Below are 27,521 nucleotides of genomic sequence, written 5' to 3'. Positions count from 1 at the left end.
AACTGCCAGATTCAAATACTGAAAGATCAGCCACATGATTCCTTCTGAATATAGTGTACAAGATCTGCTTTTGAAATTGCCTGAGTTCTTTTAGGTTTAACAGTATAGGTTGTTTGTTCAAGTCCCAACTGTTCATTGTTACCGCTATTCTATTGGGTCCTGCACAAATTTTGCCAGTTTACCATGGATTGATTGGTATATTAAAGTACTGTCACACATTACACCAAAACAGACAATTTTTAATGGGAATTATTCAATGAAACTCAACCGTACAGTGGTGGTTGTGAAGGATATGCTCCAGGTTTCAAAGCTCCTTTTGATAATTATAAAACTCTCTCTCTTTAAAATGGACCAAAATATTATGTTTTTATTTTAGTTTCCTCCACACACACCCTTTTTTTTTTTTTTGCCCAGTGTACACCAAGATTTGAAATGCTGACTTCTTCTAGACAGTTAATTTATTCGAAGACCATTTTTAAAAAATTTGGGCACAATGCTTGATGCAGTCAAATGCTACCCTCTTTTTTTTATGCTGTGTAACTGAAAGTCGTCTTAAATTTTGTTTTCTGCTTAATAATGCTTATTAGATACTCTCAGCAGGGCGTAACAGGATTTTGTTTTCTTTCCCCTCCTAGGAGAGACCAAAGTGAAAAGCTGAATGGTCTGCTTGAAATAAACTGAAAGGTATGGTTGTCTTGAGTTTTGTGTTAATAAATTGGCAGTTCCACTTCTACTGTCGTTGAAATTGAATCAAGAGCACATCTAAAGCAGGTGTTGGGCTCAACAGCTTCTGCCTGTTTCCATGGCACCACCCAGTTTCCCATTTCTTTGTTTCTGAACTTAGACACTCCTGTACTTGGGATCTTTTTGACTCTTCACAACACCTATTCATCTTCAATTTCTAGCATCGATCACTGGCTAGTATTTCGAGTTGGAATCAAGAAGCTTTCTTGCTCTTCACACTCTTAAGGCACAAATAATATCAAAGCAACACTTTGTTCTCCTTTTGATTTGTACTACACTGTCACACACTTAGAAAAAACCATTGCACTGTTTGAGAACTAAAAAAATAGTTGCCATAATCCCACCAGATCATTCGGGCTGCTCTCGCAGATGACTGGTGTTTTAACTTGAGTCACCACTCCTCTAGCGAGGGGGAAGAGATTGAGGAAGGTGGTCCTTCATGATAACCTTGGCCAGTGTGGCAATTGAACCTATGCTGTTGTCGTCCTGTTGCAAACTGGTTGTCAAGCCAGCTGAGCTAACCAACTCTATGTAGTTAATAGGATTGCTCTCGCATGCCTAGCTTACAAAGTAAGGCGTCAAATTAGAGTTTCCATTACAATATTTTGAACACCACTTCAATGGTCTTTTTTTTTTGGATTGAAGTTAATGTCCATGATTCTATAATCAATATTTTGAAATAGCGGTGTCACCAAATATACCTGAATATAATTATTGGCAGTTTGTATTTTTGTCTTTAGCAATTTTGAATTTGTCAAATCCTGACATGAGTTCAAGCATAATCTGCAGTTAAGTCTGATTTCACCTTTATAGCATTAACTCATTTTAGAAGGAATGTGGGAGAATTTTTCTTTATGCAATATCAAATGGTAAAATTAATTCTAGAATATTCCTGACCTAACCATGTTGCCCACAAGCTAAAGTCACCTCTTCACCTTTAATATGTCTTTTTTTTTAGATTAGATTACTTACAGTGTGGAAACAGGCCCTTCGGCCTAACAAGTCCACACCGCCCCGCCGAAGCGCAACCCACCCATACCCCTACATTTACCCCTTACCTAACACTACGGGCAATTTAGCATGACCAATTCACCTGACCTGCACATCTTTGGATTGTGGGAGGAAACCGGAGCATCCGGAGGAAACCCACGCAAACACGGGGAGAACGTGCAAACTCCACACAGTCAGTCGCCTGAGGCGGGAACTGAACCCGGGTCTCCGGCGCTGTGAGGCAGCAGTGCTAACCACTGTGCCAAAATGGTGTGACATAAGAGCTTGACATGTATCTATTTCATTGTACAGATCAATGCTTCAGTTCATTCTGGAGTAAAATGCTGTTCTAACCACAACACTCAAAGCATAAATCTTAATTTTGGTTTTCTTTTGTGTTCAAATATTATTAGGTCAAGCTACCTGCATTAAATCTCATGCTGTAGAGAGATACTCCTACTCCACTAGAGGGAGGGGAAAGGTTGGAAATTAAGATTTCTTTACTGAATCTGGATCTACCGAATGAGAAAAAATTAAGTCCCATGTCATGATGCTGAAAAAATTCTAAATTTAGCAATGAAGTAAGCCTAACTTTGAGCTTAGAATGTACTTAAGATCATGATCATGTGATTCACAAACAGGCACTTTACTCGGGTGATATTTTGAAATATTCTAATGCATATCAAAGGAAAATTTCAGGTGATAATATTGATAACTTGAGGGCATGGGCCAGCTTTTTATTTTGCAGGATTTTAGCATTTCATACTGAACTACTTTTGTCAACTTGAAAGAACTAGTAATGAATAATTAAAATTGTTTTCCAATTAAAACATAGCTGCAGTCATCTTGCCATAAACTTTGACACTGCTTATGCGCAGAGTTTTTGCATGGGGGAGGTGGGGTGGTGGTGTCAGGTGGCAGAAAGGAATGGTGGTAAAAGAATACCACTGCTATATTAAGTGAACTTGGAAGACATTCCCTGTACTACTACATACATGCTTTGTTATTCTTAACGTGGTCAAAATTTAAGTGACACCAGCTTCTAGTCCAACAGGTTTATTTGAAATTGCAAGCTTTCAGATCTCAGCTCCTTCCTCAGGTGCAGTATGCAGAAGGAGCTGAGCTCCAAAAGCTTGCAATTTCAAATAGACCTATTGGACTATAACCCGGTGTCTTGATTTTTTTTTACCTTGTCCACCCCAACCAACCCAGCATCTCCACATGCACACTTGTTTTGTAAAGATGTTTTGCATTCAAATCTTTCGTGCAAATTGCCTGGTACTCTGGTGCATGCATTCAGGCAAAGTTTATGACCCCCATTGTAAACATACCACCATCCTTAATGAGTTCTGGGTGTTGTCATAGTTAAATATTTCTGAAGTGGGAAAACTAAGCAAGTCTCTCATTTAATCACTGATCTATTCTGGTGTTGGATGATTTCAGCTAATGGGCAGATGCATTTGGCGTTCACTCCCGAAACTTGAAGGAAAGGATGTTGCTTCTATTATCTGTGAATGAGAACAAAAATCTAATTAGTGCTGTCTCATTTAGCTCAGCTGAGTTGACTGGAATTGCTGGCTTCCCAGTCTGATTCCTGCTCTTAAGATCACAGTGCCCTGCCTTCTCAAACTCTCCCCTTACCTGAGGTATGGTGAGCCTACAGGTTAAACTTACCACCAGTTGTTTCTCCAATGGAAGTAGGCTATGGTGACTTTACCTTTTATAGATTTAAATAGGAGTAATAGATACAAACAACTGAATTTGTAGAAGTGGAAATAGGAGTGAGAATTGCACTTCGATGCCATGTTATTTTGCTTGTGAAATTGGCAATTCAATTACTTCACCTAATGCAATCTCCCAAGCACCAATTCTTCCTATCAGTGAAGCAATAAGGCCATGAGAACGCAACAGCTTTCAAGTTCCTTTTCAAGACTTTGCTGTTGCTTGCTGGTCAAAGTCAATAGCCTAGAATTCTCTAACTTTATGGGAACACTTGCACCAGAGATTGTAACACTTCAAGAAGAGGACCAAGTAGCAACGTGTCTGTGATTAGCAGTGAGAATTCATGCAGTATTGCACCATCTCCCTGATTCCACAATGAATCTTGAGTTTTGCCCTCGCAATTTTATTCTGTATACAGACACTTGAAGCTTTCTGTTCTGGTTTGAATACAATTTTAAATTTTAGACCAGGTCAAAGCACTCAGTTGTAGGGCTGGAGAGGAAACACGTTTAAAGGCTTGTTCTTTTTTTAATTCTCTCGTGGGATGTTGGCCTGTCTGGCTGGCGAGCATGTATTGCTATTTCCCTGTTTGCTCTTGAACTGCTGGACCATTTCAGAGGGCAGTTGGGAGTCGACCACATTGCTGTGGGTCTGGAGTCACATGTAGATCAGAGAAAGTGAGGATGACCGATTTCTGTGCCTGAAGGACAAGTAGGAATCAGAGGGGTTTTTCCAACAATTGACAGTGGATTCGTGGTCACTATTAGATTGTTCATTCCAAAGTATTATTGAATTCAAATTGCGCCATTTGCTACGGTGGGATTCGCACCCAGGTCCCCAGAATGTTGAATTTCTGGATTAATAGTCTAGTGATGATAAGGTTTAGGCCATTGCCTCCACTTCTAAGTTGTCACCTTGAGCTGCTGCACTCTGAAGGTAGAATGTTAAAGCCAATAGGAGGTGTTCTAGGATTTTATCCTAACAACACTAAGATTGGTGATGTACATTGAAGGTAGGGTGGTGAATGGCTTTGAAGAGAGTTTGCACGTGGTGGTGTTCCATTATCTGCTGCCCTTTTTTCTTCATGGAAGGTGTTGTGTTTAAAATAAACAATTTAGGAATCTCTGAATTTCTGCAGTGCATCTTGTTGGTGCACACTGCTTCTGAGCTTCGGTGGAGGGAATGCATTTTGTCCTGGATGGTGTTAAGATGCTTAAGTGACGTTGGTGTTGCGTTTGTCCAGGCATGTGGTGGAGTATTCCATCATACCCCTGACTTGTGCCTTGTTTAGATGATGGACAAGTTTTTGGGAGTTGAGTTAGTTGTAGTATTCCTCGGCTTTGACTGTTTCCTTGTGACCACTGTATTTATGATTAGTCTGGTTCAGTTTCTGATCAGTGGTAGCCCCAGGATATTGCATTAAATATAATATCTTTAATTTAAAAATAGGAAGCAACTATTTTTATGGGAACTTCAGTGAACTACTTTAGATTCTGACCTTACCAATGAGTGTCTCCTTTACAGATAAGTGTCAAATAATCACCTTTTTTTAAAAAACAAAGCAAAGCTGCAGATGTTGGCGATCTGAAACAAAACATAAATTGTTGGAGAAACTCGGCAGGTCTGGCAGCAGCTGTGGGAAGAATAAGTTTTCATTTTAAGTTTGACTTCTTAAAGAACTGTTCTGATGAAAAAGCACCGAACTTTGTGTTAATTTGGCTTTCTTCCCACAGATGCTGCCAGACTGGAGTTAAATCCCCTTTTAATCTCGGAGAATCACTTTGCTTCAGAGATTTGTGTATGCTAGATAAACCTTGGAACAAGCTGTAGAGATGTTGGATATACAGAAGTCTTTTCCAGTGAGACCATTAATGATTTGGACAGCGCATCATTGGGTGGCACAGTGGTTAGCACTGCTGCCTCAGCGCCAGAGACCCGGGTTCAATTCCAGCTTCAGGTGACTGTGTGTGGACTTTGCACATTCTCCCCGTGTCTGCGTAGTTTTCCTCCCGGGTGCTCTGGTTTCCTCCCACAGTCCAAAAATGTGCAGGTTAGTTGAATTGGCCATGCTAAATTGCCAGTGGTGTTAGGTGAAGGGGTAAATGTAAGGGAATGGGTCTGGGTGGGTTCCGCTTCGGCGGGTCGGTGTGAACTTGTTGGGCCGAAGGGCCTGTTTCTACACTAAGTAATCTAATCTAAAAAATGTTGTTGTACTGAGGGCTAATTGCTGTCGTCATTTGGAAAATGCATTCTGATAATCAGTCATTGTGTATATTTCTGCAATGAAACTTAAATTTAAGAGTCTGTCTAGAACTTTCACGTTACCAAGGAAAGCAGAACAAAAATGTGTTCACTTTGGGTATTTTAAAATGAGATTTAGTGTGGAAAGTATTTTGGAAAATGATTTTACAAGTATGGAAGAAGTTAACAATGCAAAGGCAATGTGCAACTCTATCTGGAACCCACCTCTCCAAGAAACACCATTTTGGCTTGCCTGGTTTCACTCTTATTGCCATTACTAACTTCTATAAGCGATTTGCTTCAGAGCAAATTTTTGATGTTGTCGTGCTAATACGTACATCTTGCTAGCTTCGAGCAAGAATGAGACCTATTAGATTTATGTACCATTAAAGGACTCCTCTTCAGATGTGTGTGGTTTTAAATCCTGACTAGGTGTAGTGAATAAATAATTCAGAAAAGCGCCCAAAGGGATACTGTTTGTCCTCAATCACTTTGGCGTATTCTGCTTGATTACTACTGTAGAAATTTGTCTCTTGAAAGCCTCTTCAACCTTAAATGGGTTTTCTCTTTTTTGGAGGTCCAGGAAAGTCTTTAAACATTCCTTTTTGTTTTGAGTGGAGTTGAGCTAAAAGGCTTTTGAGGAACATCAATGCTATAGGAACATATTCAGAAAAGAACCTCTAGGGTTTTGGATACATGGAATGGTGTAACTTGTGATCAAACCATCATTTTACTGCTCCTTATTTACTGTATCTTTGAATGTTAATTTTTGAAGTTTGGTTTTAGGATAAATGAAACTAGCATTGGTGTTTTCCTCCTGTTTTTCAGAGAATGAGTTTACTGATGCAAAATTTGGAGGTGTTGGTGTTGGATGGGTATGGACAAAGTCAGAAGTTACACAATACCAGGTTGTAATCAAACAGGTTTAAATGAAACCACAAGCTTTCAGTGCTGCTTCGGATGAAGTCTGACTCCTGATGGAGTAGCACTCCAAAAGCTTGTGATTTCAAATAAGTCTGTTAGACTATAATATGCTGTTGCGACTTCTGACTTTGATGTAAAATACTGACTTAAAAGGCTAATTTAGATACTTGGGTCACAAAAGTAGAGAAAATAAATCAATTCAGGTCTGTTTATCAAAGAAATCTTTGTGCTATATTAAGTGGGAGCACATGTTTTATCACTAATGAAACAAAAAGCAATGTGAAGAAACTCTCTTGTGTTGCTTGAATTGTTTCACTGATTTGTTGACAATAGAAAGAATTGCCTGTGATTTGACTTGCATAGCTAATGCAGACTCACTTGCCGACCAAATTGACACAGGGTTTGAAAATGGATTGCTGTACTGCTGGCAGGAGGAGACCGGAATGCATACAAGATGTGAACAAAGGAAAATGTTTTTTTTTCAATTTAACTTTTTTTTTCTGTAAAATATGGACCTGAGTGTTGCTGAATAAAGATCTTGAAGTGCAGATTTGTGGTTCCTTGAAAGTGGAGTCACAGGTAGATAGGATTGTGAAGATGACATTTGGTGTGCTTGCCTTTTATTGGTCAGTGCATTGAGTACAGGAGTTGGGAGGTAATGTTGTGGCTGTACAGGATCTGTTTAGGCCACTTTTGGAATACTGTGTGCAATTCTGGTCTCGCTGAAGAATGTTGTCAGGGTTGGAGGGCTTGAGCTGAAGGGAGAAGTTGAATAGGCTGGGGCTATTTTCCTTGGAATGTCAGAAGCTGAGGGGTGATGACCTACAGAGACTTACAAAATCATGAGGAGCATGGTTAGGGTAAATAGCCAAGGTCGTTTCTCCAGGGTGAAAATACTAGAGGGCATAGGTTTAGGATGAGGGGGGAAAGACCTAAGGGGCAACTTTTTCATGCAGAGTGGTGTGTGTATGGTATGAACTGCCAGAGGAAATGGTGGAGGCTGGTACAATTACAATATTTAATAAGTATTTTGTATATGAATAGAACGGGGTTTAGAGGGATATGGGCCAAATGCTGGCAAATGGGACTAAATTTATTTAGGATATCTGGTCAGCATGGACAAGTTGGACCAAAAGATCGGTTTTTGTACTGTCCGACTGAGTGTGGCCTAATGTAATCCCGTTCCCATATCAGTGGAAGTAAATTGAGACACAGTATGGCTCTACCTTCATCTTTATTTCGAGTCCTGGAGGGCCTTAAGTTCTCTATCTTCTCTCGAACAGCAGATTCTTAAGGAATTATATAGTCACTTACAGGGAGCAGCATCCAAATAAGGCAACATCTATATTGATTGGGTGACCGTTCCAATCAGCGAGCATCAGCAGTAAAGATTAAGTCATCTGGCATTACGCAGCAGATGTTCCTCACCTCATTAACTGGCATTACACAATGGATGTTCTTCACCTCTTTAAACCACTACCCATACCTCCAGCACCTCCTTGTTTATTGCAGGTTCTTATCTGGTCAAAGTCATGCCAGTTGAGCCTTTGTCAAGCAACCCTAAACTTAAATCTTTCCCTACCTGCTCATATCTTCTACGCTTCTTCACCACTCTTGGTTTTGCTGGATTGAGTTCCCATCCTAGATACATTTGCTGTGAACCAGCAGCTGCTTACATTCAGTAATGCACATGAGTGCTTGCCAACGTAATTGCTGTTGATGTTTTGACTTGATAGTGGAAAAACACATCTCATCCAAACTGATTGGATGCTATCTATTCAGAAGTACTTTCTTTTAATATTAAATTGAAATGTTGAATTGTAAAGATCGATGTCTCAACAAGTGAAGGATTTGAAATGCCGCATCTTACTGTTTTGTTGGCTTTAAGCTGCTAACCATTCAAGGACTCTAATCCTGAAAGTGTTTCCATTGAATTTGTGTTTTGAGCTCCACATAACTTAAGATTGTTAACTACCTCAGTTGCTTCTGTTAATTATAATGGTCAATGGGACAGTCTTCATAGACACCAATTTTCTTGTGCTCTTCAATTTCTGCTTTGCTACATTTACAGATAGATGGATCAAGAAACGATAGCATAGAAACCATCTCATTGAAACATTGAGAAATATGGGAAGAACTACAGACTTTGACTCAATTCTCCTACCTAGTTGAGTGAAGATATAGAATCCAAATGGGTGGAGGTAAGAAATAAAATGAGAGAAAGATGACTTGTCGGAGTTGCAGTGTGGTGGAACAGGAAATAATGAGGGCACGTTTAAAAAAACAATACAGTAATCGTGGTGACTCCAGTCTTGCAGAATTGAGAGTCCAATTGGTTGGGGTAGGCACAAAGAATTTTATGCAGTTGGAACTGTTTCCTGGAACAATATATTGGGAATCCAGCCAGCGCTCAGCAGTTTGGATCTGATGATGTGAAATGACCAGGTTTAAAACTGTCAGAAAAAGATCACCGAGGAAGCAGGAGCCATATCATAGTAAGATTTAACCAGTTTGAGAGGGAGGAGCTTGGCTTGGAAACCTAAAATTTCACGCATGTACTTTTGGGATAATCTAGTGTAATACCACCAGGATCAGTGCTTAGTCGTAATTAACACTATATATAAATAATGATTTGTCTTATGGACTAGGCTAGACACCTCAACATTTCGAGAAGGTAGCCCAGGCCCTAACTTTGCTAATTGTTTTAAGCAGGTGTAGAGTGGATATTCCAGGAGAAATTTGACTAATCAAACTTCTTAATTTTAGTCAAAACAGAATTTATTTACAAGATTACTGAATCAAACACCCACAACAGAAAACATCATACCAAATAACCTCTCCGAAAACCCAGCAAATCATCCCAATTTAATGATGCCGTTCCAAATACTTGCAACAAAAGGTACAATCAAACACCGGTTCTTACCGGATAAAAGTCAGAGAGAGTGTGTGCGCCAGCCTGGACCAGCTTCTTCCACACTACTGCTAAAAACCAAACCAAACCAGATAAAAGCAGAGCTGGGAGAACTGGCCACACCCCTTCTGTTGTACAAGTTTCAGTACATGTGACAATAACTACAATTCAGTTCCATTCTATAGACAGTAATTTAGCATGTACTCCACAAGAGGTATAGTATGATCTTTGACCGTTTGTCCCTGATGGATCTCCATTCTTTCCTGTTGCCAGTAAACAATTTGTGAAGTGCATATGTAAACGTAACTAAAATGTTTGTGGCATAAATCCTAAATACAAACAGGCTATTCAGCCCAACCACTCCACAGCATCTTTGCTTTCACCCTGACCCTCCCCATCCGTTTCTGTTACATAAAAACTATCCTTTTTTTTTTGTCATCTGCTTGTTTAGCTTTACTTAAATGCATTCATATAATGCATTAACTCAGAGCAATGATGAGTTCACTGTTCTTGCCACTATAAATATTGGCTAAAAGGAAGTCTGCAGCAACCTGCAAATTAAGCTCCAAGTCTTTAAGACAACTAATGGACTGCACTAGTTGAGCAGTTACAAGTATATGCACAAGTAGGAGAGGCGTTCCTTTACAAAGCATTGTAGTGTTTGGACCTTCCAGTCAGATGCAGATGACTAAAATCTTTAATGCAGCCATGTTCTTGAGTCCCACATCTTGAATTGATTGCCAGAACACCCTAATTGGTGACTTAATAGGTTGTGTAGGCATGAAGGTCCATGACAAAGATCTCCAAGAGCAAAATGAAGTCTCAGCTGGCTGAGCGAAGAACCAATGGTGCAATGCAATTTAGATTCCCTACAGTGTGGAAACAAGCCCTTTAGGCCCAACAAGTCCACACCAACCCTCTGAAGAGTAACCCATCCAGACCCATTTCGCTCTGACTAATGCACCTAACACTATGGGCAATTTAACATGGCCAATTCATCTGATCTGCACATCGTTGGACTGTGGGAGGAAACCGGAGCACGCTGAAGAAACGCACGCAGGCACTGGGAGAATGTGCAAACTCCACACAGACAATTGCCCAAGGCTGGAATAGAACCTAGGTCCCTAGTACTATGAGGCAGCAGTGCTAATCACTGAGCCACCTTGCCACCCCAAATTAAAAACCACATTCCCAAGAATAGGTGGAATTATAATCAAGATGTAACAACTGGCAGGGAATTCAATTATTAGGCTCCGATTTGTGCACAGCATGCTGGGACAACGGAACGGTGCCTTTTGGCCTGAGATAGTGACCATGTCTCCCTTTTTAGAGCAAGGAAGAGAGGTCTGACTGTTGAAACGATAGAGGCATCACCTTGATCTTTTATTGTAGGTTAAATCTTGGCCAGAACTAAAAGCCATTTTTCAGACCTGACTTAGAGACTCCACTGTCTGTACAATAGTATAAACCCAGCAGAACATCGGGAACAGTTCAATTCTGTTTTGCAAGAAACAGTTGCACAATTGATTTGATTTCAACAAGATGAAACCAAGTTTGTGTTAATGCAAATAAAGTGGCACTATCACTGCTAATTAGAGAACTGATCTCTCCATTGCAATGACAATTACTTTAAACCATAATCTGTTAACTCATGATGTGGCATACATTTAACTCTACCATGTAAGTCAACAAATCAGCCTAACTGAATGTGGAGATGAGAGCTTGACAGGAGCAGTGGGGGCATATCTAAAAATGAAGTGCCAAGAAACAAACGACAGCACCGGATGACTGAAAGCAGCATATGATGGACTTAAATGAATTTCACAACCAACGAATCAGATTAAAAGAATTGTAGTACAGGCGGTTTGGCTATAATGTATGTTTCTTCAGTGTGAATTGGCCATAATGTGATTGAAGAATTTAGACGATTATTTGTAGAACACGAACTTTCCTTACCTCTGTTATAACTGGCCCCATTAGTTTATATGGTGCGGTTATAATGCGATTTTCTTATAATGCGGGGTCACGTGGGAACAGGACTATCTTGTTATATCAGAACCAACTGTACTTTTGCATCCAGATGATTATTGAACAACTAACACCAAGTGGGCGGCACGGTAGCACAGTGGTTAGCACTGCTGCTTCACAGCGCCAGGGACCCGGGTTCAATTCCTGCCTCAGGCGACTGTCTGTGTGGAGTTTGCACATTCTCCCCGTGTCTGCGTGGGTTTCCTCCGGGTGCTCCGGTTTCCTCCCACAGTCCAAAAGTGTGCAGGTTAGGTGAATTGGCCATGCTAAATTGCCAGTACCGTTAGGTGTAGGGGAATAGGTTTGGGTGGGTTGCGTATCGGTGTGGACTTGTTGGGCCGAAGGGCCTTTTTACACACTAAGTAATCTAATCTAATGAGAAGGAACATTTTTGGATCCTCCCATCTTCAAGGAACAGCATCCAGCATGTCAGTGCAATTTAAAAAAACAACCTCCAGTATTTGCGGCCATCTTCAACCAGAAGTGCTGAGTGGCTTATTGAACTTGCCTTGTCCTAAGGTACCAGTCTTCATTCAGTTTGACGCACGCAATAATGAATCAATGGTGGAAGGTACTGGACACAAAAGGCTATTGACCCTGACAGCAACCCATTTTTAGTACTGAAGAGTCAGTTATACATCCTGTCCAACTCATCCACACCAACCAGACATCCCAACCTGACCTAATCCCATTTGTCAGGATTTGGCCCATATTCTTCTAACACCCTTCCTCCTCTTATCCAGATACCTTTTTTAAATATTGTAATTGTACCAGCTTCAATGATTCCTCTGGCAGCTCCTTCAATACACACCACCCTCTGCCTGAAAACGTTACTTTTTAAAAATCTTCTCCTCTCACCTTAAACCTATGCCCTCTAGTTTTGGACCCTGAACTACCTGTGACCCTAACCAAGCTTTTTAATTAATCTTGTTAAATGTCAGGGTCTGGCCAGGAGACATGCAAAAGAAAAGCTCAATTATGACCTAATTCTGGTAATGCTTATTTTGCTCTGATCCATTGTTGAAAACTCGGTATAATTGTCATTCTTTTTGTTTTACTTTTTGATTTCGGTTTTTCCTTTTTAAAGTACCTTGTTTCAGGGTTTGGATTGCCATTCTTTTGATAGCTGCACTATTGATGCTTTGATAAATGAACTTAAGTTTTGAGTTTGTTTTAACAGTTGAAAACTGCTATTACCAGAACAACTTTCACAATGTTCCAGAGATCTTGTTAAATGACGAACATTGAGAACTGAGCAATCTCTAGCAACGTCTTCAAAAAATAGTCTGTTCAATGTTATCCTGATTAACTTGCTGAAAATGTTTTGAGCTTTGGAAGATGATCTTGTAAGAGAGTGATATAATATTGGCATTACATGTCAACAAACTTTGCAAAGCATCTTTTTGAAGAGTAAGAGTACAACTTGGATTAAGTTCTACACATTGCAGTCATCTCTGAAATATTTTAAGGCGTACATAATCATTTGGGGGGGGGGGCGGGTGGTTCCCTTATTAAATATTGTGATTTAACCTCTCAAATATCTCCAGCTGTTGAATAGAACTGTTATAATTGGCGAATTTAACTAACTTGCATATGTACTTAACATGTCTTGTAACCACCAACGTCTAAAATTGGAATTCCAGTATCAGCTTGGTCTCCTTATCAAGGTTTCAAATGGTATCTCAAGTAACTGTTGGTTACTGAATCCTGCATGGCACAGTCCTAGACTAAATCTTTGGTTATTTTGTTCACAGAATTTTGACTATAGTGCAACATGTCAGCACTGCATCTTAAATGAGCGAAGAGCAAGTCAGTAAAGGATAATATGCTATTTCAGGTTTGATAGAAATTCCTCAGTAATGCCAGTCGTTCAAAATCAAATCAGTGGAGAAGACCAGCTTTGGAACTTAAGAATTATTTTACTATTAAACAATACCTTGCCAAACTAGTGACCCAACATATTTTCTAAAGCTAGCTTTTTTGTGTATCAAAAATGCTTGATATCTAGTTCCTCCAATCTAGCTTCAATGTTAAAGCTGTAATTGTGACTCAACTGAACCTTAAGGTTGTAGTTCAAGTCCCAATTCAGAACCTGAGCACATAAAATCAAGATTGATGATCCAGTCCATTATTGAGGTGCTGATTTTTGTTTTTGAGTGAGATGTTAAACCATGGTACTGCCTACTCTTTTTAAGGTGTCACAGAATCAGATCTGCATCCGTCCCACTCAAGAGCAACCACCTAACTATGGATTATCTAATGATGAAAAAAAAATCCCATGCTCATCCTTTGAAGGAGAGATGCCTGACTAATTTATCCATCAGCCAACCTAGTACTTACTAATCGTTAGTACATTTTGAACAAAGTCCTGCTTTTCGTAGTTGGTTTTTTGTTGTTTTTGCAAATGGTAAATGTGGCAGGATGCGCTTGTGCAGTGCAGTTTCAACTTGTTTTCTTTCAATTTTCTTTAAACCTATGGATGGATGAATGAAGATTAAACCCTCACTACATTGGCAAATAGGTGGACAGCAAATTTTGCAAGACAAACAAATTTGTGAAAGACAGGCATAACTGTTTGATTTTGAGAGCTAGCTGTATACAAATTTACTGTTTTCTATGTTGAAACAGTGTCTTTCAAATTAAAATTGGTTCATATGCTCTAAATTGCTTTGGGCATCCAGTAGTTGTGAAAACTGCAATATAAATGAAAAGTATTTTTAAAGAGTTGGTTTTCCTTTTACTTCTGGTTACCATTAGTTAGAGCATTCTGTATCTAGCAGCTGAACTATTTAAAGCTTTCCACTGGAGCCAGACAGCACCCACCTATTAGGACCTGGATCATGACTACTAAAGCTGAGTTTGCAGAACCAGAAGGACATACTTTAACTAGTCTAATTGGATTGAAGACTGGTCCTAGTTGTAGAAGAATAATATTCAAAACCAGAATACTTGCCTTTTTATTCCCCTCTATACATCAAACAAAATTTATTGCTGTCAAAGATTCTCCCTTTTTTTTTCCTGAAAGAATGTTATTCTTTGAAACTGCATGACTATTCTGGCTATGACTGAAACTTAGCAAAGTTAAAAGATTGTACTTACATAGTTACTTGCTTTTGTTTCAATTTTCTTTCTCTAATATGCACAAATTTTAATTAGCAATAATAGCACACTTCAATGAAACTGGTTGACCAGCTCATGTAGAGATTACCATTTGACCATTTTGAAATTTGATTAATCATGTTTCAAGGAACACTTGGATCAAACTAGCAACTTCCAACATTCCCAGAGGAAGGCAAGATGCAGTGTAACTGTACAGGTTCTCCTAAGCAGCTAATACACGAGCTGCTACTGAATGTGTATGTCGATTATCTCATTGGTCTCTTCAGTCATGGTAGGACCTTCAGAAGACATAATTGTGTATAATTTAGACACGATTGAATAATTAAGTGCTATACCTCAACATGAAAATGGACAATTTGTCCTAATCTCTCATGACTGAAACTTGGCACGAGAAGGGGGCTGCTTCCTCATGCCTTGCATCTGACCCATAACCCTCATACCCTCCAAACCTGTGTGCTCCTGAACTCACCTTGTGGCCCATTTTGTAGTCCTGGGCTAACCTATGCCTGTCAACTTATTTCCCTAACACTTGCAGACCAACTTGTCTATTATCTGCCCTTTGGCAAAAAATGCATTTCGCAAAACAGTTATGATTCTCATGTACTGTCTCTTTCCAGTCCAGAAGAAAGCACTTTGCTCCCTTTTGATTTTAAGGGGAAGCTTTGTTGTCGAAGACTATAGTCTAGCAGCAGAGAACTCTAACTTTTAGCTTCAGACAGCAGAAACAACCTCAATTAACTGAAAGCAAAACAAAAAGCCTTCCTGGGTCTGACCCTGCTCACTCATCATTCATTAGCACATCTTGGAAAAACCGAATACCCAAAGAGAACTCAAAGTTGCTTACTGACTGCCAGTTTGAAGGAGACACTTTGGAACCACTTTAACAAAACCCCTCTGCAAGAAAAAATGGGCAGAACACCTTAAAGGTTACAGTACTGTCACACTTGAATATTGTTGCAGCTTTGCTTATATAGGCAAATGGTAGGTATTCCATCATACTCCTGATTTGTGCCTTGGAGATGATGGAGAGCGACTGGGGAGATGGCAGGTGGAATTATTCACTACACCAGGAACTCTGTTTGACCCACTCTAGTAGCTGTAGTGTTTACGTGGTTGGTCCAGTTCAGTTTCTGGCCCCTGGTAATCACCCAGGATTTTGATTTGTGGGAGGTTCAGTGATTAGCTATACCATTGTGTACCAGGGGACAATGATTAGTTTTTTCCATGCTTTGACTGCTCACTTTCTAGCTCTCATTAAATGAATGTTACTTGCTATTATCAGCCCAAGCCTGGATGCTGCATTTGGACATGGTCTAGCATTCTGAGAATGGTACTGAACATCCATCTCTTCACATCTCATATCTCACTTCAGACCTTTATGATGGTGGAAAGATCATTCATAAAGCAGCTGAAAATGGTTGGGCCTTGTACAATACCCTGAGGAATTTCTGCCATGATCTCCTTGGGATATGAATGTGTGATCTATGGTGACTGCAACCAGATTTCTCTGCTAGAAATGACTGCAACCAGCAGCAATTTCTACTGACAGCAGTTTTGTTTGGGCTTCTTGATGCCATAGTCTGCTTAAGCTGCCTTGATTTTGGCAACCAGAACTGGAATATAGAACCATTTGGACATAGTAGATGAAAAGGGGTTACCAAGGTTTTGAACAAAGATATTTATAGTTTGGAATTGGAAGTCTAAATATAATGGGAGCTATGACTTGTATAATTACCAAAAAGTCAAGTAACTTTGGAAAGGAAGCCAAAATTTTCTTAGAGATCCAGTTTATTGTTGGTTTTAGTTCTGAAAGAAATGGGATGCAATAGGCTGAAAGTTGCCTAGCATTGCTCTTCTGAACTTGGTTTCTGTTTCTCCTTGACACTACCTGGATATGCCTGTGGAAGGAAAAGACGTCCGAAAGCTTGCAATAAGTAACTCTTCCCCTCCTCCCTAACTACTTCCAAACCCTGAAAGCTGAACTGTTTCCACTTGACCCAGGTGAATTGCCTACTCAATATTTCTGGCTGAAGATAAATACAAATGCTTCACCATTAACAGTCACTAGTGGTATTGATTTATTGTTTGAGGCAATAATTAAGACTCTTGCAAAAGCTAATTATTGCGTAAGAACATACAGCGAGTGGTTGTGCCAGATTAATTGGTTAAAAGGTAGTCTGATAGGTATTTTTTAATCTACAATGGGACAATACTATAAGCTAGTCTCTGTATCTGGTGTGGTTGTGTTGACTCTTTATTTGATCAAACAAATGTCAATTTATTAGGAAAACCTTCCTTTCAAATAGCTCTGAACCTTATTCTTGGTAAATCATAAACCAAAAATGTTTCTTTTGGACTTTGTGGATTGCTGATGCTAATGGTAAGTCACGAGGCTGTGTTAAATGTGAAGCAATTCCTGCTGAATTTTAAATCTGAAGAAACAAGTCCTTGGCTAGAACTCCGTTTCATTCCTCCTATTAGTATTTTGAAATAGGAAACTTGGATTGAAGCGAGTGTTTAACTATTAATTAGTATGACCATTTACTCTGCAGCTGCTCATGGGTACCTAATGAAAGGCTGTAAATTTAAATTGTCTGTATCTCTAAAGTAGCATCTCAAACTGACTTGGGGAGAATTATAAAGAGCCATGTAATAGATCCAAGTCCCCCAATGATTATGAATTGTTCACCTTGGATATTAAATTGAATACATAGGATATGTAACTTCATTCATACTCTTGAGCTTTTGCATTTGTGAGCAGGATTTTATTCTGTAGTATTCTTCACAGCTCTTAGTAATAAAACATTAGCAGGAGTTGGTAGGTTGGATTGAATTGAATTAGCTTTATTATCATGTACTCATTTGAGTACAGAGGAACCATGATTATCTGAAGGACACGGGCGGGCAGTGTTTTGTTCCGTTAATCGAATTCCGGATAATCGAATGCCAGATAACAGGTTAGCCGAGCATTGGGACCTTGCGGTCTTGCCAGGTAATTTGATATTCAAGTAATCGAATGCCAGATAATTGAGGTTCCTCTGTACAGTGAAAAGTTAACAGATCACCACATTGAGGTTCAAAGGCATCCTAGGTAAAGATTCTTACCAAAAACACTCAAAGAAAAATTAGGAAATTAAAGAAATAAAAAGTCCAGAGAATTAGTCTTTCCAACCTAGTCCACTTTGGCATAGAGCTTCCAGTAACTGAGAGACCTCCAATGCCTTGCTGCTGCCTGCACTGGCCTAACCAATGTAGGAGTTGCCACACATCTTAGGTGCTGTCTCTTCATCACTAGACCCACCTCACTGACTGCACTGAACTGGCGCTCACCCCACAACCAGGAGTCCCCAGCTCTGCTTCTCCACTGCCTCACCAATGACCAGAAGAACTTGCTCCAGGCCTACTGCCACTAGGAGTCCCTGCTCTGCTGCCAGGCTCCCATTGTACCCATAAAACTTGCTTTGGCTGCAAATGTCATGTTGGCACCACCATCCTGTCCCCTGGAGGAGCTTTTTTGCTACTGCCACACGAATGCCGGAAGGATGTCCTTGCTGTCGCAATTGCCTCTAGATATGGCAGTTGCTCACTTTTTAATGCAATTGACTATATGGTCAATTTTTTATAGTCTATATATACATTTCTTCATAATTAGATATTTTTATTTTCTATTTGTGCAGACAAACTAGTCAGTGGTCCAACAATCATATCAAAATCCATAGCCATATTTTTGTAGTTAACACTGTGTGGTGCTGCATCCTAATTTGATTTAAGTCAGGAGAAACAGCTCCTTCTAAGAAGTAGTTAGTTTTTTTCTGTTCATGCAAGACCATTTATCAAGTAGTTTTGATAGTTACATCATGAATGACCTTGAGGCACCAAAGGAAAGTGTGTGGCTAGTGGTTTCTTAAACAGCAATGAGTCGTAATGATTGGGGGAATCTTTTAAATGTTACAACAATCCAAACTAGGAATTTCAGGGCAAAGGATGGTTAATACATGAAAGAACAACAAGAAATTTGAGATCCTGGCCAATTACTTGTTGCTTTTTGGTTTCTGCCTGTCTGACCCCCCCCCCCCCCCCCCCAATCAAAGCACTTAAGTATACAAATGTCATCTATATTAGATGCGGTTGAGAGCAGAAATGGCGAGGAAGGCTGCATGTGTATTTGATCGTCGTTTTGATCTGCATCCATAGGTAACTTAATGTCACAAGGGAAGTATGATGAACAGGTGTGGCATCAGCTGTTATTTTGGCAAATATGGTCTGATTTGGGTCATATTTGAAGACTTGTCACCTCAAAATTTCCCAGTAAATTAGAGAGCTGTTGTGTCCAGAATAACCCGTGCAGCTTATCTATCCCAGTGCAAAGATATGCAGCAGTTTCTAATTACGTTAATTGATTTAACATATCTTTTACTAAAGCATGGACAAAGGTGTGTTTTCGTATACCAGCTTGAGGTTTTTATTCTTGTGATTGGCTCTTTTAAAATATAAACAATTTATATAACTGGCTTTAGCTATCAAATTCTGATGGTCTTCAGATTTCCAGCAATCAGTCTTTTTTTTCCCCCCTCACCCTCCTTTCATGACCATAGAATAACCTCCTTTGCCCCTCAGTTGCCAGGCGAACTTTGCAGGGCTCGCTGCTGATTGCTCAGTTCTGAGCAGCTCCTTTTTTATTGGCAGTTGCAAGCATGATTATGCAGACCTATCAGGCAGCAGGTATGTATCCCTCCCCCACACAGTGCAGTGACTTCAAAGAAGGTGAGGTTTTTGCTGCCGTTGCTGAGACTGACTTACAAAATGGCTGCAGGGGGCTCCCTCATGGGTATGTCCAGTATTTTTACACTTGTTTTTCCACAATACAGAAATTTCTTTTACAGTTTATTTTATGGCACATTTTGCCAACTACATTTGTCAAAAAATAATGTACACAATCTAGGGAATCTATTTTTGACATGATGGCATTTTCCACGCTTCTGGATTTAGGGCTTTGTGTCTAGCTGTATCCAGTTAAATAACTAACAAACAGAGCAATTTTATTAGTTCAAACAGTAAAGTATTGGCTATTATTTCAGTTGATCCCCATTTTAAAGTAAGTTCATTGTGTGCAGCAAACAAGGCTTGAAAAGTGAAGAATATGTATGATGCATCATGGGAAGGATGATCCTGATTTAATTGGGACCAAATTTTTAATTAATTCATGATTAAAAGGATGTTGGAGAGAAGTGGGAGCAAACTCTCAACATGGTAGTTTGGAAAAACTGGCAGATGAGTAGCCTGATTGGCCAGAGGTAATATCCACTAAGTTTGTTTCCAGTTACCTCATCATCATTGCAAACATGTGTTTTTATTCTGACTTTACTTGAAGGAAATATATTGGTTCATATAAACAACAGCTTTCTGTCTGAACTAACTTTTAAAATAGTACTGAGTTAATGTTTTCTCTTTATTTGAGAAATTAACCATGCTTTGATTGAAAAGCCCTCAGTGGCAGACCTTTCATAATCTCAACACCAAGACAAGACAATGCTTGGACTTCCTTTCTGCTAAAATTTAAGTAATATTGCTTAGTTGTTTTTTCTATTAAAAATTCAATTGAATGCTTTGCGAATCATGAAAATGCTCAAGTACTCAAGATAGCTCAGCTCATCTTTACAATGAATTGCACAGATTGTTGTTGACTGCAGTAAAATAGATTACCATAAATTGACCAGAAGGTAGAACTTGTTTATAGATGCGGCAGGCCTGCTCGTGCCTTTGCTGGAGGGCAAATGGGTAGTCATTGTTTTATTACTTCCCTTTTATCTTCAGATTACAAAACTAAAATTAGACACTATATATACAGATTGCAGAATATATTTTCCCATTTTTAACAGCACACTTCAGTTATGTCAGGATTAGTGTTATGGAAATAATCCATGCCACGTCCTTTTGTTCCATTCAAGGGCAGAAAACTCATTTCCTGTTTGCTTAACTCACATCATGGGGAAGACTTGTACAAATGCTGGTGATTCTGAAACATTTGAAACTGTGAATGGCAATCAGTACATTGTGGCAAGCATGGCTTGAAAGCTCTGTTGCATATTCTGCAGCATTTTATTTTACATCAAAAAACCTCCATCAAATCAGTGTGCTGAAAATCATTTTTGCTTTTTCTCAATCTGTAGTTTTAACAAAAATGGGAGGTGGTTAATACATTACTGCAATATTTCTCAAAGTAATGGAGGCCCTATTAATGACAGTGAATGCGTAAAACAAATTTTAGTTTGAAAGAGAATTTGATTTTACATAAGAGAAATCATGACAGGCCTACTTATAGAAGACAAGTTTGGGTTCCCTTTCTAAAAATAGATGTGATATGTGTTCACGCTCATCCTGCTCAAAACAGTTTTCTCACTTTATGTACGTACAGGGTATTTGAATAAAGAAAATACTCAGTACCAAGTTAAGTATTACAGATATGATTTTTAAAGATTTTGAAGAATAGCCACCATGTAGCTAATGAGCACAGGTGCCCTCTGGTGTTGTACTGAAGGTGGTCAACCAAAGGATGTACAGGCTTAGCACACTGATTAAGAGGAAATGACCTTTCAAAAATTTAAACTTGGTATGTAATTATAATAGCAATAGTTATAATCCCACTTTGCATTCTGTAGTTAAAGCTGAAATATTTTCATCTCTGAATTTAAATCTGTAATATGTGGGAAAGGTGGGGCCAGAAAAGACTTCAGATTATTTGGTTAATTTTGCACATTTTTTTGTGCTAGTTTTTAAAAAAAAAAGCATTTTAAAACTATATTGGCATATTAGCAATTTATCCAATCTATTGGCTGTAAAACAATGCTCCAAATGATGGGGTTGTACATTGTTCTTTCTGGTGCATACAAATGAGTGGTTATTGCACACACAAGATAAACTACTTGGGTTGCATTCCATCAGTGTACTTTTCTCATGAGAAACTAGTGGGAAAGTTAGCTGGCAAGATGAAGAAATGTTCAAGAGTGCAAAGTTCACATAGGAGTAGAAGAAAAGATGTTGTTGAGTGATCATCTTAATGAGGCACTTTAGGGGACAGAAACTGAGGACCGGATTTGAATACTTGGATTATAAAGCTCAGATTGTTGAGTGACATGAAGGGATGCAGACACTTCAATGGTAGATTCCAAATTCGCATGAGGTCTGAAACCAGGAAGCACTGGTTGATGTACAGAAATAAACCTCTTTTTGGAAATCATTAAAATTTGCTGCTTTTTGGTGCAGGGTTGGTAATTTTAGACCCTAATTAGCTTTGGCTGTAACAAAGTAAATGCTTGACTCCTCCAGTTTTGGGAATTTACTTCTCTGCTTTACTTAGGAAGCAAGGACAATGTAGAAATAGAGATGCTGCAAAGAACTTAAAAACCAAGGGTTCATCCAAATAATTTTGCTGTGTTTGAAACTTGCCTGCTTTGTTTTCTGCTTGTATCAGAAGTGTTGCATTCTTCTGATACACAGGTCATAAGCATCTCACAACTGCAAAATAAATTGTCAGTACAATCCAGTAAAAATGTTAGCATGGTAGAAAAGAAATTTTGAAATGGAAAAAAATCTGTTTGCCATATTCTGTTAGATATAGAACATTGCATTGTTAATTGACATAGTGGGAAAGATTTTATCAACCAGTGTTAATATTCATTCTAAGTGCAAAATCTGCTTCAGTAGTATGTTTTATGATGTCTGCTCACTTAAATGGAAGTGGCAAGTTATCTGGGTTTATGTTGTGTATTTTGAAGCCTAGCGGTTAATGAGGCAATAGTGGCTGAGCAAATATTTGGGAAAACAGGCCAGCTATAGCAAAGCACAAGTCATTCCTTTGTATTATTCAGGCTCCACCTCTTTCCGGTGGCCAGTGTTCTCATGCCTCGTATGAAGTGACTCACTGACACTCTCTAAATTCCTGAAAAACACACAATGGATCGTGAAAAACAACAGTATGACAAAGGATCCATTGTATCATATTTATCATATTTTGCAACAGTGACAGGCTGTTAAACAGGCCATGAAAACCTGTGGTAGCCTGTCTTTGGGTGTGATTTTTGGGGGGCAGAGTCTTTCTTCAGCCAAATCTTTATCTTTCTAGCTGCTATGTCTAACATACAGAATCAAATGCATCTTTGCTGGAAAATTCTAGAAGCACTTACTGGCGTACTAACACTCAGCCTTGCTGCTGCTCTCTGTTGGTGTACAAGAGAATATCTGCTAATGTGCAGTTAGATTTTTCACTTTGTAGTTACTTCATACACCATTTACTTCCACCCCATTTTTGGACATCCTGATTTGTAATCTAGCATGATGAGTTTAAGTGCTTTTTTAAAAAATACACTTGTATTAACTTTGCTTCATTTTTCCATGTTTCCTTGAGATTCTTTGCATAAATTGTCAATGGCTGGCATTGTAATGAGTGCAGTAGACCTTTTTTGTAGTGTCCGAGATTAAATATAATATGGGTTAGTGCTTTGTTTTTCCATAACTTAAGACCTAAATAGCCATTTTATAGGTAAAATTTATCTAAGCAAATGCTTTAAGGTATTCAACAGCACTGAGTGTTGGCACATTTGTGCAGTGAGTCTGTTGCTTCACCTACCTTGGAGATGAAAGTATATTTTTGCACCGTATGGTGCCATTGTAATTGTTTTGCATCTTATCTCCTATGTGTAATGAACTTAAAACCTGATTTTAAAAAGTGTCACTGACTTAATATTCTATCAAACATTCAGCATTCCTGATGAAGGGCTTTTGCCCAAAATGTCAATTTTCCTGCTCCTCTGATGCTGCCTGACGTGTGCTTTTCCAGCACCACTCTAATCTTGACTCTGATCTCCAGCATCTGCAGTACCCACCTCTGCCCACTTCTGCAAAATGTCCATTGTAAAGCCCAGCTTGTTTATAGCTTAATTTCTAACTGTAGAATGACTTACAACATTTTTTTGGAATTTCAATTCAAAGCAAAGTGTTTAAATTCAAGGGTAATATTGCAACACTTCTTCTAAATTCAGTTTAAGTGCACTAATCACACAAACCCTTCCTGTCTGCTTCTGTTAAGTGTGGATGATTTTTTCCTTTTCTACACACAGTACAATTATTAATCAGTGTTTCTGATGCATGCTGCCAGCTCAGTTTGATAATTCTTTCATGTGGTTTTGTTTTTAATACTGTTTTGTGCAGTATTAGGGTCTTGCCCTTTTTCTGATTGGAGGGATTTTTGGATGTAGATGTATTAACTCTGAAGGCGATGATTCTACGTCCACCCACCTCCAATGTTTTTGAGGAAATGATCATGACAAAGCTGTGGGAAGTTGATGACATCCTCCATATTTTAATCTGTTTTGCATCTCAACTATCAAAAAGTGTTTGACCAGGATCCGTATGACCAGGGAGAGGCATTGGCATAGTGGGGATGTCACTGGATAGGTAATCCAGAGGCCCAGGCTAATGCTTTGGGATCATGGGATGAAATGGCAGCTGGTGGAATTTTGTCTTCAAATAACATAGAAACTGGATTTTAATTCCAATTTAATAGTTGAAACTATAATCTGGTTGATAGATTTCTTTCCCAGATGACATCAAACATTACCTGATTTGTCCTATGTGATAACAGATCCCACAGTAATGTAGCTGATTCTTAAACTTTAATATGGCCAAGGAAGCCCAGCAACTCTGTCAAACTGCTGTAAAGTCTTGAAGGAATGGAACTGCATGGGCCAGTTGGAATTCATCTAGGCATGGGGAATGATGGCAAACACAGTCCTGTAAGTCTTTTTTTTATTTTCCCTTTTTAATAACCAATTTTGGGATTATGCTAAAATAGTGAGCTGGCCAACACCTAGTTGAGCAACAGTCTGATATAATCATTAATGAGCAAATCATTATCAATGAGCAAAATGTCTCAACACTATCATCACCATCCCTGTATATGGCCTTTCCCAAGAAAGGACTGATCCAGAGATGGCAGCACAATAGTATACAGTCAGGGAATTGCCTCGCAGTCCTCAGCAGTGACTTTACACCACAAATCTCATGGCATTAACTTTAACTTAAACCTTAGGAAGAAAACCTTTTGCTGATTGCTATCTACAAGTGACCTTGCCCATTTTGAAGATGAACTCATGTTCCCCCATATTAAATCTATTTGGACAGGGTTAGAAGTCACATGACACCAGGTTATCGTCCAACAAGTTTATTTAAAATCACCAAGCTTTTGGAGCACTGCTCCTTCCTTAGGAGCTCCTTAGTTCACTTGATGAAAGAGCAATGCTCCAAAAGCATGTGATTTCAAATAAACCTGTTGGACTATAAGCTGGTGTCATGATTTCTGACCTTGCCCCCCTCCCAGTTCAACATTGACGCCACCACATGAAATTTATTTTGAAGAAGTGTTGAGGGTGACAAGGGCACAGAATGTGCTCTGGATAGGGTACTCTATTTCATCAAAGTTGCATGGTAGTACTACTACTGACTGAACTGGATGAGTCCTAAAGGATATAGTTGCTGTGCTGGGTTCAAGGAAGCAAAATGAGGGGAAAACATATTTGTGATTCCATTATTTCCAGCCTATCTGTCAGATTCATCAGTCCAAGCCAGTGTTTAGGAGTAACCACTACACCGACCTTGTGGAGACTTCTGTCTTTACATTAAGAACCTGAGCGTTTATTGTGTGGCATTATCACTTCTGAATGGGATAGATTTCAAAGGAGTCCAGCAATACTGTTGAGGCTAAAACGCAGGGTTACTTCTACGACAGACAAAAATAGTATCTGATAGAGCTAAAAGATCATATCCATTAGTTGTGTGATCAAAGTTCTGCAGTCCTGCTACATCCAGTTATGAAAGTGGACAATAGAACCACTAATGAGAGCAAGGTTCCATAAATATCATTCCAATGATGCAGGAGTCCAGTAAAACCATATCCCCAGCAGTCTTAAAAAAAATTGCCCAGATGTGTCCTAGCCCCCCACAAAGGAAACCTCCAACACTATGACTTACTATTTTAATTGAGTAAAATGACGGTTAGAGTTGTTGACATTGACATTGTTGTCAAATCATGCTTACTTACTCAGTAATAACTAGCTCAGTGGTGTAAAATTTGTAGTTCTACCATTGCCCTGCTGCCACTCAGTCTGACATCATTACAGCTTTGGTCCACACATGGCTGAAAGAATGAATTGAAGAGATGGTTAGTGTGACTCCCTTGACATTAAGGAAGCATTTTAGTGTGACATCAAGAAACTCTCTAGCAAAATAGAAGGGAATCATTTGTGAAGCTTTTCGACTGAAGTCATACCTTGCACAAAGGAAGCTAGTGTGGTTGGAGGTCAATCATTTCCGTCCCCAGGCATTGCTGTAAGAGATCTTGGGGTAAACTCCTAACCGACTTCAGGTTCCACATTAAATGACTGACTGTCCCCTCATCATTGGGTCAAAAATAGAGATGTCTGCTGATTTGATGAATGAATGGCATTCAGAATTGCTGAGATACTGAAGCTGTTCATGTTTTATAGCAGTAAGACTGGATGTTTGGGCTTGGACTGTTAAGTAATATTCATGCCACAGAAGTGCCAGGCAATGACCATCTCCAGGAGAGAATCTGACCATCCCCTCTTTGATGTTCAATAGTGTTACCACTGCTGAATCTCTCCCTCAATGTTCCAGAGTTTATTCAAAAATGGAGGGAAATAGAAAGCAGGCAACAACTACTGGCCAGTTAGCTTACATCTGTCACATGGAAAAATTATAGATATTTATTAAAAATGTTCTAACAGAGCACTTGGATAAGTCCAAGGCAATCCTGCAGAGCCAACATGGTTTTGTCAAAGGGAAATGTTTAATTTAATGGAGCTTTTTTGAAGTGCTTTAGATAAAAGAGAACCAATTGATGTATTGCATTTAGACTTCCAGGACGTATTTGATACGGTGCCACATCAAAGATTATTGAGGTTGAAGAAAAAAGCTTGTCATGACTGACTCTATGAATAGAGTATCATTTTGGCATGCATAGAAGTTGCTTCCTGTTAACAGGTCAAATAATAGGAATGAGGTTTTTTTTCAGGCTGGCATGGTGCCATGGGTCAGTGCTGGGCCTCAACTCTTCAATTTCTTCAAAGTCATTATGTATATTTAAGGTTTGGTAGCTGAATTTGCGGATTCAAAACAAATAGGAAAATGAGTTGTGGAGAGGATATAACATTTTGTAGGCTTCTTAAGTGAATGGCAAAGATCTGGTAAGTGGAGCACAATGTGGATAGTATGGAATTGTCCATTTTTGGCAGAGAATAGAAAGCAGCACACAGTATTATCCAAATTGTGAGAAGTCGAGCTCTGAGACGCAGACAGATCTGGGGTATGATTAGATTGGATGACTTACAATATGGAAACAGGCCCTTCGGCCCAACAAGTCCACACTGACCCTCTGGAGAGTAACCCACCCAGACCCACTTCCCTCTGACTAACACACCTAACACTATATGGGGAATTTAGCATGGCCAATCTACTTGACCTGCTCATGTTTTGGACTGTGGGATGAAAATGGACCACCCGGAGGAAACCCATGCAGACTCTGGGAGAATGTGCAGACTCCACACGGACAGTTGCCCGAGGCTGGAATTGAACCTGGGACCCTGGTGCTGTGAGGCAGCAGTGCTAAGGTATGTCCTAATGCACAAATTGTGCAGGGAAAGCTAACAATTTTATTTGTTGCAAGGGGAATTAAATGCAGGAGTGGAGATGTTGCGCTTCAGTTATCCAGGGCACTAGTAAGACCAAATCTGGAGAATTGTGTACAGTACTGGTCACAAAGGATGAA

At 39.3% G+C, this 27,521-nt stretch overlaps 1 protein-coding gene across 25 annotated transcripts in view; it reads left to right on the top strand.

Moving 5' to 3' along the window:
• LOC122542270 (activating transcription factor 7-interacting protein 1-like) overlaps positions 1-27,521 on the top strand; it is a 191,431-nt gene that overhangs the window by 38,790 nt on the left and 125,120 nt on the right. For 7 of the 25 annotated variants that reach the window (XM_043679831.2, XM_087978324.1, XM_043679837.2 and 4 more), the window contains one exon: positions 636-684. The exons of 10 other annotated variants lie outside the window; for them this stretch is intronic. Coding sequence is in view for 3 of the 15 variants with exons in the window: in XM_087978316.1 (XP_087834442.1) it covers positions 24,452-24,471 (20 nt within the window). In the remaining 12 variants the exon portion in view is untranslated. Of the gene's footprint in view, positions 1-635; positions 685-8,692; positions 8,823-19,441; positions 19,509-24,320; positions 24,472-27,521 lie in introns of those variants that run through there. 8 more of the 25 variants (XM_043679829.2, XM_043679830.2, XM_087978318.1 and 5 more) reach the window with 3 other exon arrangements.

Source organism: Chiloscyllium plagiosum, unplaced genomic scaffold, assembly GCF_037043375.1.
Source record: "Chiloscyllium plagiosum isolate Xiang-an unplaced genomic scaffold, Cpla_swu_hap1 HiC_scaffold_33, whole genome shotgun sequence".
Classification (NCBI taxonomy): Eukaryota; Metazoa; Chordata; class Chondrichthyes; order Orectolobiformes; family Hemiscylliidae; genus Chiloscyllium; species Chiloscyllium plagiosum.
Note: the sequence above shows the minus strand (reverse complement) of the source record. Positions and strands in the feature narration are given on the sequence as shown.